The sequence below is a fragment of the Gossypium raimondii genome, chromosome 2 (assembly GCF_025698545.1).
Source record: "Gossypium raimondii isolate GPD5lz chromosome 2, ASM2569854v1, whole genome shotgun sequence".
Classification (NCBI taxonomy): domain Eukaryota; kingdom Viridiplantae; phylum Streptophyta; class Magnoliopsida; order Malvales; family Malvaceae; genus Gossypium; species Gossypium raimondii.
In genome coordinates, this window is record NC_068566.1 from 17604510 (window position 1) to 17617799 (window position 13290).

A 13290-nucleotide genomic window follows, 5' to 3' on the forward strand; every position below is an offset into this window, starting at 1 on the left:
ACTTTGATAACTTACATAACTTACATAATGCACAATGGCATAGCTTACTTAATACATAACTTACATAATACACAACTTACATAGCTTACTTAATACATAACTTACATAATACATACACGTACATAACTTACATAATTTAATTAATACATAAATATATATCATATGATATACTTACATAACTCATTTATACTTACCACTGAACAACTTACCCTTGTAATTTCTGGTAAAAATCAGACTTCAAGAAATAAGAAATGGACAGGTCTTGGATGAATTTGTCAAGGGTAAGCGACGATTATCGAAATGGAGTACAGACTTTTCTAAATTTTGCATTTCAATATGCAAGCCAAGAGAACATGATTCTTTGCCCGTGTAAGAAGTGTGTCAACATAAACTGGCATTATCGTGAAGTTGTATACGAGCATCTAATTGTTGATGGGTTTGTTCGGGGTTATAAACAATGGCTTTTTCATGGAGAATGCCCGCTTAGTACTTTCTCTTCAAGGATGGATGTATCTTATGATAGTACTGCTTACCATCAGACTGTTAGAGGGGATGACATGGAAGGGATGTTGCGGGAAGCATTTAATATTCACAATCATGGTTTACAGTCGTTCCCAGCCGACTTTGTGGCATTTGATGATTGTAATCTCGATGGAAATGCTTTTACCGAACCCGAAACAAGTGTACATCATGAAGAGCCGAATGGAGAAGCGGCGAAGTTCTACGTGCTACTTAATGACATGAACGAAGAACTGTATGAGGGATTAAAATTCTCAAAATTATCTTTCTGCATTCGTCTTTTTCAGTCAAAATGTTTGGGAGGGTGGACCGGGAACTCTTTGACAATGCTGTTAGAGTTTTTGAGAGAGATGTTTCTGTTTGCAAAAATCCCTCAATCATGCAAGGATATGAAGAAAATGATAAAAGATTTAGGTATTGGGTGCACCAAAATCCATAGTTGCCTGAATGACTGCATGTTGTATTGGGGCGATCGGAGAAACCAACAGTGCTGTCATATGTGCGACCAATCACATTGGATAAATAGAAACACAGAAGATGGGAACGACGATGAAAATGATGCACAGCCAAGAAAGAAGCCGGTCAAGATTTTGCGGTATTTTCTGCTGATACCAAGGCTTCAAAGGCTTTTCATGTCGTCGAAGATAGCGAAGTCTATGACGTGGCACCATGATGGACGAACCGATGATGGATTATTAAGGCATCCGGCAGATTCTTTAGCTTGGAAATCATTTGACAATAAATTTCCAAGCTTTGCAAACGATCCTAGGAGTGTGAGGCTTGGCTTAGCATCTAATGGATTTAATCTTTACAAGATCATGAGTACTGCGTACAGTACTTGGCCAGTAGTGGTTGTTCCTTACAATCTGCCTCCATGGATTTGCATGAAGTAATCTTCCCTTATCTTATCTATGATTGTCCCTAGAGAGAAAGGGCCCGGGATTGATATCGACATTTATTTACAGCCACTTATTGAAGAGTTAAAATAATTATGGGCTGCTGTCGAGCAATACGATGTGCTGAGAAAGGAGAACTTTAATTTACGTGCAGCTTTGATGTAGACCATTAATGACTTCCCCGCTTATGCCAATTTATCTGGTTGGAGTACCAAGGGTCGTTATGCGTGTCCTTGTTGTGCTGCACAAACATGTTCGCAATGGTTATACAATGGGAAGAAGTTCTCTTACATGGGTCACCGTCAGTGGTTACCGGAAAATCATAGATTTAGATTTCAGAGTTTAGCATTTGACGGTACTGAAGAGTTCAGAGAAGCTCCTTCACAGACAAGTGGATCGAAATCTTGTTAATATTGGAAGATATGAATTTTAGTTATGGGAAGATAAACCAACCGGCAAACACGCAAAGAAATAAAAGATCAAATGATGAAGTTGATGATGACTCCGATGAAGAGGATGATCTTAACAAGGCGGACTTATGGAAAAAAAGAAGTATTTTTTTGAGTTGCCTTATTGGGAGCACCACCTATTACGACACAATCTTGATGTTATGCATATTGAGAAAAATGTCTGCGAGAACATTGTCGGTACAATTTTGAATGTAGACGGAAAATCAAAAGAAAATCTTCAGAGTTGGATCGTGAACGAGTTGGAAAAAGCATGTGTAGGATTGTAGGATCGTGAACAGTGTCGGTACCATTTTGAATGTAGACGGAACATTGTTGGTACTATTTACGTACTAAAAATTTCATAACGTAGGATCGTGAACGAGTTGGAAAAAGCAGCAGGCAGAAACAAAAATTCACTCACACAGCCGGGTCAAGAAGTTTTGCATGTGTAGCTGAGGCGGAGGTATTTTTAATTTTTTAATATTGTCATATATGTATAACTTTCCATTAAATAATATTTTTACTACTATATTGTAGGAACGGTCGTCCGGTCAAAAAGTTGGACGCCTTCAACTTTTTGAAATTACACATAGGAAGAAAGATGGATCTGCTATGACTCCTGAAGCTGGTGAAATTATGGTGCGTTTACTTAATACGATTTGACTTGTTTTAGTTATTTATAATGTTTATTTTCTAATGGTTTAATTCATTGCTTGTAATGCGACTATTGTTATGTTGCATTTGTTTTTTTAATATATATTGCGTTCCTAACTATGTGATTTATTTATTAGGAAAAACTAAAGGATAAAAAGGTGGAGTACGAAGCGATTGCTTCTAGTGATAGTTCTGTTCATCCTGAAGACATTGATAACCGGATTATTATTGAAGTTTTGGGTCCTGAAAGGTATGGTCGGGTTCGATTTCAAGGATCTTTTGTTAGTCCAACCCAATATTTTGGATCCAGCTCGCAGCAATACATGACTTCGGGAAGTCAGGCTCAAGCTGAAGTTCAGAGGTTAAAAGACCAAATGGCTCAGATGCAAGTGACCACATTTGAGGTTCAAAGGAAATATGAAGAACTCCAGCTACAACTTAAAGCAGAGGCGGCAACGAGGGAAGCAGAGGCTGCAGCAAGAGAAGCAGAGGCTACAGCGCGAGAAGCAACAAGAGAAGCAGAGGTTCAAAAGAAATATGAAGAACTCCAGCTACAACTTAAAACAGATGCGGCATCGAGAGAAGCAGAGCAGAGCAAAAAGTATGACGAACTTCAACAGCAATGACAGATTATGATGAAGATGTTTTGTGATGCAACTTCCGCCGTCATAGTGTATTGCATAAATATTTTTATCATTTTAACTTTTAACATTTTTGTAAAGAAAAGTATGAATTCACTTTTATTTATTGATATTAATATTATTTTATTCGTTTAATTTGAAATATTATATAAATTTATTGTTTTTGGCTGGTTTAGATCTGGTTGCTTTTGATTTGTTGTTACAGGAGGGCTGAAAAAATGGAAAATTTTATTTTACAAAAATCCCAAAATTAGTGGCGTTTTTTATAAAAGCGCCGCTAAAGAACATTACTTTTCGCGGCGCTTGTGATGAAAGCGCCGCTAAAGAACATGATCTTTAACGGCGTTTTTAGTTAAGCGTCGCTACAGAACATGATCTTTAGCGGCGTTTTTTTCTAGACGCCGCTAAAGAACATGATCTTTAGCGGCGTCTTTTTTTTAAGCACCACTAAAGAACATGATCTTTAGCGGCGTTTTTTATTGAGCGCCGCTAAAGAACATGACTTTTAGCGGTGTTTTTTCTGTAAACGCTGCAAACGTTAGTGACATTGTCGTTAGCGGCATTTTTTTCCGCTAAAAACCTGTTCTGGTGTAGTGTATACCAAATCTTATCAATCAGTCACTTTCCATGTTTCACTTATATAGCCCATTGTAGACTTAAAAGAACTCATAGGATACGTAGAGCCATCACTTTTGATTTCACCATAGTGTCATTGGCAATTGCACTGAAATGCATATCAAAACAATGGGCACAGTAGTGCTAAACTAAATAGTGAGCACCGTAGAGAATTTCAGAATAGTGGGCGTTGAAGTGTGAATCAAAACATAACAACACACTAAGTGTTTCCTTAATGACATGCTCTTTGCATCACATGGGTTTTTATTTATTTCATTTCTCTTACTCAAAATGAATGAAGCAATTTAAATTCCCGCACTTCTTACAATTCAATCATTATCAACAAATAATTCAATACACTTGTAACTTTACTATAATTCCACTTTCTTGTCAAATATCAATTTTTTTTAACATACGATTTAATCCTACCTTTATTGTAGCTATATATATGTATATGCTATTTTTAGTAATTCACTTTCATCTTTATATCTTCCTCCATTTTCTAGTCTCATACTTATACTTTCATAATAACTATTATTTAATTTCACGCATGTCCTCAAACTATTGCCAAAGTAAACTGCTCTTATCTTTGGCGATGAAAATCGGTAGAATGAATAATGCATACGGCAATAGACATCATTTGGTTGTGAAATCGCCCAAATTTTAATTCAGTGGATTGTGATTTCTAGCAAAATAAATATAACTGTGCAATAAAAAATAACCAAATAAACTGCCACTGGTTTCAACGAAGTTCGTGTCCAAAAAAAAAAGAGATTAAATAATACTTTCATACTACAACAATATATGTGGATTACGTACAAATAACACCGTTGATCAAAATCACAACTATGACTTCAAAGATATACTATTGCAATTTACAAGCATTGACCCATTATTTTAATTGATCTACTTTCAACTCAAATCAATCAAACATGATATTGCTCTAGCTGAACATCCTTTACCGTCAAAGGAACATACTCTCCCAGATATACTTCCAGGTGATCCGACAAGGCTGATTTATCGATGTTTTCATGGTGGTAAGATTTGCAGACAAAGTAAATCACTGTCTGGATAACTAACCCCAAGAGACTCAACATGGAATGCAGAAACAAACAAATAATTGCATACGCAATCCTATTAGCCATGCCGGAGCCGCTTCCTTCCACCACCAGACTCTGGAACGCAAACTGGATGACGGCGGCGGCGATTCCGAGCGTCAGGAAAATGACCATCGCCAGCCACAGGTTCCCTTTTAGCAGGTTTTTACCTTTGACCATGGCGTTGAAACCGTAGGCCTCTTCTAAAACAGAGACGACGCTGGCCAAGTGCCAGATTGCGGTCAAATACAAAAACCCCACTAAGTACAAAATCGCTAAAACAACGAACACCGCGAAACCCAAATTGCTTCCTCCGATTGAAACCACGCAACCAATCAAGATAGCCAATGCTGCGACGTGGTATAAAAACATGGCGATGAAAATACATAAGAAAGTAACCATCAGCCGCTTCCAGACCTTGGGAACCACGCTGATGACTTTGTTGAAGGTGAGTTCCCGAGCTGTGTATATGCAGGCGATGGTGTAAACAACTGCGGCTGTTGAGAGGAGCGAGAAGATGAAAAACAGAGTGAAGTAGGCAGCTTTGAAAAGCCAAAAGTAAGCCCACTCATCGGAGATGAGGTCAGATAGTTTCTCGTATTTGGGAGTGCCTGATCGAGTGTGGTCGAGTTCTATTTCGTTGTGGATGATTTTCCTGAAGAAGAGATTGGATACTTCCATGTGAACAAGGTAGATGAAGGATAGAGGAAGGATTAAAGACAAAGTGATTTTGGTGAAGATTTTTCTCCATTCAAAGATGGCTTTGTAGGATTCGTTGAAGATGCCAAAGAACCCAACAAATTGCATCTCTTCTTGCTCCTTATCCATGATGTTTCTTGTTTTTTCGAGTTGTAGGGTGGGAGAGAAAGAGAACAGAGAGATGGAAGAGGGATTAGGAATGGTGATGTGAAGGATATAGAGGATTGGATTGAGACTTTTGATCTTAAACTAGCCCTGTTATTACCAAAAATAAAAACAAAAAGTCAATGTCAACATATTGGTAAATTTACACGGTTTTAGAAAGGCGGTGTTATTGGAAAATGGGAAGTGGAATGTCGAAGCTTCTATTTGTTCTTAGAAATACGGCGAAAATATCTCGTCAGCCATCGTTTCATCCACGCCAGGAGCCAATGCCAAGTAATTCCATGGAAAAGTCTTTGGGTTTGAATGGAATCAAGTCAAACACGCTTCCTGCTCTTGCTACGAAGTTTTCTCGATAGGAGTAGGAAGGGAAACCTTCTTCAATTTTTTTATTGACTTTAAAATATAAGAATTAAGGGTTAATGTATTATGTACCCAATATTGTACCTAATTGTTATTTTGTTATTTAAATATTTTTATCAGTTTAATTACTTTGAAATTTTCAATTGTGTGGCGCTTCTAAATGAATTAAAAATTTTAAAATTTTCCTCAACTTTTCAAAAATACTTTTCCGTAATAAGAAAAAAGAAAAAATGAAACTGGATGTATAGTACTTTTTATAACCTTGAATGTTGTTCTTTTCTTTTTCTTGAAATTTCGTTTCTTCAGTTAAACTCTTTTTTTTGAAAAAAATCAAAATAGCAAAAAGTCAAAACAATAGTTTATGGTCATACAAACAAAATTATTTTTACTTATATATAACATATTATATTAGTGTATATATATACACCGTACGTGTACATATATTTTTCTCTTTTTTTTTTTTGAATTATTGCTCTTTTATATATTTTCCTTTTCATTTTTCAGATTTTTCTGTAATATTTTTTAAAAATTATATATATTAAGAAAGTAATGTATATTTGTTTAATTTCTGGAAAATTTCTATATTTTTCCGATCTTTTAAATTTTTTTATATTTTGTTTCGAACTTTATGATATTATTTCTTTGAATTTTTTAGAAAAGGTTTAATTTTTACATTTTGGAGATTTTCTATATTTTTTATTTGTAATTTTAAATTTATTTATTTTAAAAAATTTTAATAACATGTTGCGATGTGATATGCTAGGAGAGAACTACGCCAACTTTGTATTTTTAGCGTCGTTAATGCTTGGATAGTGTGATACACAATTAAAAATTTCAAGCATCAAAATGACAAAATAATATTTTAAATATTAAAGTAATAATTTAATTCAATTTTGGAGGTAAATAATGCATTAACCAAGAATTAACTATAAAACCTCATTTAGACAAAAGTTTACTTTTTTTTCATGCATCAAAACTGTATATAAAATATTACCTTGATGGGTTGGAGAAAATAAATTATTAAAATTCCGAAAACTATTGGAATTAAATTATTTATTTATTAATTAAAAGTTTATTTGTTTTTGCTTTTATAAAAGTCATAGTTTTAATATGGTCACCTCCGGCTAAGAGTTATACTTAAAGGAACCCTAAGTATCTACTATTAATAGTTTTGTTAAATAAAGTCTGGGTGTGCCTCACAAAGTTTGTGGCTGGTTTCAAAGTCATAGAACTAATGTTTATTGTTTTCCATTCTAGATTTTTGTTGCTTACATGTGATATAAGAGTTAGATCTTTGAATGATGGAGATTTAACATATACATTGTTCATCTTTTAAGTTGGATGAAAAAGTAATAATTTTGAAGAAAGGAGACCAAGATTGCATAAACTTTTTACAGTCCTACTTGTTTGAAATATTATAGAAATAGGATTTCTGGAACCTAAAACCTAGAATAATTGATTAAGACAAGAATGAAATAGATCAAGCTTGTTGCAGTCCTTTTTATATCCTCCAATGTATGCAGTGAGCAAAACTTGATTATATAAAATTTGGGTATGTCTCACAAAGTCTAAAATATAAAAATTAAAATCTAATTCTTAATTTTTTATTTTTATTATTCATATTTATTTTACAGTTCATGTTTTATATTTGTGGTTGTTATTTCTAACAATTTAATATTGAAACTTATATCTCCCATTAAAATTGCAGTGTACTTTATTATTGCACCCAACACTTGTCGGTCTTAATTTTCTTAACTTAGCTTAAATTAAGCTAAAAAATATTCATTTTATACTAATATATATAAACATATTATAATTAACTGAAATTAAAACATCCCAATTAAAACAACTTAGATTAAAAATGATTAAAATCCTTGAATATAGGAGGGTCTACCCATTCTCTCTCTCCTCAATGTGGTAGTTACAGTTTAGTTTTCCTAGTTTTTTTTCTTAGTTAAAGTAGTTTCTAGTAGTTTTTATCAGCTTTTAGTTACTTTTCATGGTGGTAGTAGTGTATTTGGTATGGTGGAAGAATTGGTTTAGGGTTTTGTCGATTGCAAAAGACTCAAATAGAAAATCAAGATGTTATATTTCTGTGTTGAAATTTTTATGGAAGTTAGTTATTCCTACACAATTCTCTTCTTTGGATGATTCTCTTACTCCAATTTAGATCTATGATAAATAAGATTCGTGTTTGAATGACGTACCATGGACATTTGATAATCATCTACACCACCATGGGACTATGACTTTAATTATGTCCATCCTAATAAGTCTTTAATGTGGTTTCCTTTTGGATCCATATTTATGGATTACCATTAAAATGTTTTTCAAAGTCCATAGCTGAGCAACTGAGTAACTATGTTGGTTGGTCATTCCTTAGATTTTGATGGTGATCTTTGTTAGGTCGGTTAGGAAAAATTCTTGCAAATTAGGGTGGAGATTATCTACAGAGCCTCTACTTAGATTTTTATCAAAACCTGGTTCTAATGCTCCATTTCGTAGTTAGATTAAGTACCAATGACTCCTTATTCCTTATTTTGATTACTTGTTTGGTTTATTGGATTTGTAACATCCTAAAAATCCTAATTCATAAATAATATTATATCGAAAATATTATTTCAAAAATATAGGTAATAGATTTTATGAGTAAATGAAACGTGAATTATCATCGATAAGAGAGAAGGTAGTTAGACTTTGGAAGAAGTTAAAAATGATCAATATGTTAACAACTATTAATTCAAGGTATAAATTAAACTGAACATGAATCGACACATCTTTTCTATGATGAAAATACAATACAATCATAATCGAAACAAAAGAAAACACATCAGTACAAAAACATAAATAACGAAAAGAGTACCTATTTGGATGACTGCTAGGGGTTCAGTGCAGTTCTACCTAGAGTGGGCTCTTAAGGCTCCCTATATGGGGTTCGGTTCTAAAGTAAAGGTACCCAAACCGGCAGATTCCTCGATCCTCACCCATTATAGGCTCATATGGACCGAGTTCAGTTCAAGGGAATACATTTCCCTATGGTTGCACGGAGATGAAAATCTCACGAAGACATAGGTACGGATGTATCCCAAAAGCGATCCACTATCCTGCACGGAGGTGAAGATCTCACGAAGGAATAGTTTCTCACTCCCACTTAAAAGGGTAAGATCAACCGATCATGTGATGCAATGTACAAAAAGATATCAAAACTTAAACCGACATAGCAATTAAACCACAATGATGAAGATCATAATAAAGACGGATGAAATGCAACGAAAGGATCGTACATTTAAACCAAGTTCTCAATTTTCGACAAAAAGACAAAAAGTAATCAACTCATGGCTTGACTCTCTTATTTTGGGTCCCTAGCGGAGTCGCCAAGCTGTCGAAACCATTCTTTTTGAAAACGGGGTAGACTTTATTTAAAAAACGAAAAAGGGAGTCACCACCGATCATTTTTATGAGGTGTGATCGGTCACCTCGTAACAATTTAATTTATTAAAACACAATTTTGGTATACGAAATTTAGAAAAATGGGTTCAGGGTCGGTTACGTACGAGGAAGGATTAGCACCCTTGTAACGCCCAAAATTGGTACCTAATTGATTAATTAATGTCTGAATGTCGAAAATTGAAAATTCGAAAAGAATACGATCCCTTTTTATTAATGTTAACTTTTACTTAAAAGAAAATCGCTTGAATAAACCAAAACAAAAATTAAAAAACCTCTCGTTCTCAAGATAACAAAATGTCACATCTCGTGAGTTAGGACACAACCTTTTGAAACCTCAAGAATAAGCTTGCCTTTTAATATTTTTTTACTTAACTTTCATGTATTTTAATTTTAAAAGGATATTTGGTCATTTAGGTTTATCGAGAAAATCGAAACCCCGTAAGTTAGGGTAGGATTTCTCGAATCTCCAAAATGCAAAATATTGCCTGTAGAGCCCAAATATGCCCGATCCTAAACAAATAAACGAGCCCGCATGCAGAACCAAAACCCAATACAGTGGCCCAAAAATTAAACTAATTATAGGCCCATTTTTCTGACCCAAATCAGCCCAAAAATGGAAAAACCTAGCAGTTTTCTTTGTGTCGCACAGCAGCCATGCGCACCACCCCCTCCGCAACAGTAACCGCCATTTGCGCGAGTTGTGCCTCCACGCGCGCCTCGCCTTATACCTGCAGCAACACACACAAACAGAAGAGCAAAAATTGGGCCAACAAACAACAGAACAGATTTTTTTAGATTTTTTTTCTTTCTTTTTCTCTTTTCTATTTCGGCTATAAAAGGCCGATTTCAAGTACTGTAAAGGGGGGATACAAAAATTGAGAAAATACTGAGAATACAAAGATTTTTTTCAAGGTGAAATTGGATTTCTGTTTTTCTTTCTGTTATTTTCTTTTTTTATATATTTTGTTTTTTTAAATAAATAATACAAAAGGGGAAAAAGGGTGAGGCTTACATTGCCTTCGAATCTGCTCCGAAAAGGGTTAAAAGACACAATCCGGCGAGCCTCCGGCCACCGGTTGCGACTAAAACACGGCGGACGGATGGCGGCGCAAGGGGTTGGGGCAAAACCCTAACAGAGGGCATTTGATTTCTTTTTTCTCTTTTTTTCTTTCACTCGGTTTTCAAATGATTTTAGAGGAAGGAAATTGTTTTAAATAAGAGAGCAAAACGACACCGTTTTGTCCAGGCTTTGACCCGTGAAGTGACCCGGCCCGAAAGGGAGGATCCGCGCGTTTGGCTTTAAAGGTGTAATTGCGCATTTGGCCCCTGTTTTTTGTGATTCGCTTCAGTCAAACCGATTTGTTTTTTTGCAAATTGAGTCGCATTTTTTTGTGTGTTCCAATTTAACCCATTGATGCTAGTGCGTTTGGGAAGGTGGGAATAATTTCCCTTTTGGTCCTCCACTGTTATGTGCGCATTCAAGTTGGTTCTATTTTTTAATTTCTTTTAAATTCGCCCCCTTTTCCGTTTTAATTCAATTTGGATCGTTTTTTTTTCAATTATTTTATTTTATTATTATTATTATACCATTATTAGTATTATTACATTACTTACTATCATTATTACTTGCCACATTTTCTATACCAATACATATGGGTACTTTATATAGGCATGTTTTATATATATTTTTCTAAGGTTCTAAAATTCCGTATATATTATATACATACATATTGTTTTATAGTTTATATACACTTACATTTTATACTTCATTTTTATATACCTTTATATACATACTGATTTTCATACACATATATATATATATTTTTCTCCATAGTTTATTTATATATTATATTTATATATATTTTTTGTTCTTTTCTTGTAAATATATACGCATATACATACGTTTTCATTTTTTTATTTTCTATTTTTACTTTTATATACTCTATATTTTATATATATATGCTAATACATTTTTCTTATTTTTGAAAACGTATACACATCTGCATGTTTTTATACTCTTATTTTATTGTCATTACATATATACATGTATATTTTTAGGAATTGTTATAGGTTTGCAGTATATTTCTTCACTTACCTTTTCATGTATACCTATATTTATGCGTGTTAAATATGTGTGAACACATATTCGCAAAGCTTGTATATTGTACTTGTATATATATATTTTGTAAATACATATTCATATATGTTTTACATTAAAGTTTTGTTTCATATTGTACATTAACTTTAACATACCCTTTTAGAAAATACATTTTGGTTTTAACTATACATCAAGATTATTTTCTTGATTCAACGGGTTTTTTTAATAAAAGCAATATTTGAAGTTTGGGATTGATAAGGGAAATTGAGCCCTAACGTATTGGGTTTTGATTTTCTTTGTTAGTCTTAAATAACCGAGAATATTCTTTATTTTAAATACAGGAGCACCAAAAAAAAATCATTTTTGGGAACTTAACTTGTTGTGCCCTAACGCATTGGGTGTGGCATACTACTTTCTCAAAATGAAGATTTTCACATAAAATAAAAGTGATATTCAAAGTTTGGGGATTATGAGGAATTGTACCCTAACGTATTGGGACTCGATTTCTTTACATGACTTGAACAATTGATTATCCTTTTTCAAATTTCATCATTTGAGCTGATTTTAGAAATCTTTTTACCCTTCGTCACTAAGATATTAAATGATCAATTTGGTACCGATTTTGGGCGTTACGAGGGTGCTAACCCTTCCTCGTGCGTAACCGACTCCCGGACTCGTTTTCTCAAAATTCGTAGACCAAAATAATTTTTAAGGTGAGTCGATCACACCTTAATAAAAGATCGGTGGCGACTCCAATTTTATTTTTAAAGTCGACAACTAAATTTTTGTTTTCAAAAAACGGTTTCGACAGCTTGGTGACTCCACTGGGGACATAAGACAGTCGAGCCATAAACTGATTATATTTGTCTTTGTGTCGAAAATCAAAAGCTTTTTAAAAAATTCATGAGTTCCCTTCGCACTCATTGATGTTTTATCATGATATTTTGGCAACTTTGCATTTGCATTTTACATTACATGGTCAGTTTTACCCTTTAAGTGGGAGCGAGAAACTAGTCCTTCATGAGGTTTTCACCTCCGTGCAGGGTAGTGGACCGCTTTCGGGATACATCTGTACCTATGTCTTCATGAGATTTTCATCTCCGTGCAGCCATAGGGAAATGTATTCCCCTGAACTAAACTCGATCCATATGAGCCTATAATGGGTGAAGATCGAGGAATCTGCTGGTTCAGGTACCCTTACTCTAGAAACTAACCCTCATATAGTAAACCTTAGGAACTTGCCCTAGGTAGAGCTATACCGAACCCTAGAAGAGTCCTGAATAGGTACCTTTATTATTTCCTGTGTACGTTGAATTATGAGTTTACGCATGATACTAACTTGTGTGTTTTGTTTTGGCTGCATGACATTTTTGACTGCATGACATTTCATCATAGAGAAGAGGTGTTGATTCACGTTTGGTTGTTAATAGAGAACTTGCCATGGAAAACGGGTTTCTTGATAAGGTGGAAGATAATACGGTTGTCCGAGTATAGTCTAAGAAAACGTGACACGAAAAGCCTAACAAGAGGAATATATGACTTTGATGCATGACCTGAGGATCCAAATTGTCAAAGTTTATTCAAAAGTCATCAAAGGTCCCAAAGAAGCTAATGAACGTGAGTGAGGAAGAAGTTATGGCCTAGATC

The 13290-nt window shown here is 34.3% G+C and overlaps 1 protein-coding gene across 1 annotated transcript; it reads right to left on the bottom strand.

The window, feature by feature from the left end:
- Positions 1 to 4531: 4531 nt before the first annotated feature.
- Positions 4532 to 5854, bottom strand: LOC105784143 (uncharacterized). Its single transcript, XM_012609940.2, has one exon. The coding sequence runs from the start codon at positions 5697 to 5699 to the stop codon at positions 4701 to 4703; it is 999 nt and encodes a 332-aa protein (XP_012465394.1). The 5' UTR covers positions 5700 to 5854; the 3' UTR covers positions 4532 to 4700.
- Between the last annotated feature and the right edge of the window lie 7436 nt (positions 5855 to 13290).

Bases quoted from the DNA above. Each gene is read 5' to 3' on its own strand.
- LOC105784143 (XM_012609940.2), bottom strand. From the start codon at position 5,699: ATGGATAAGGAGCAAGAAGAGATGCAATTTGTTGGGTTCTTTGGCATC.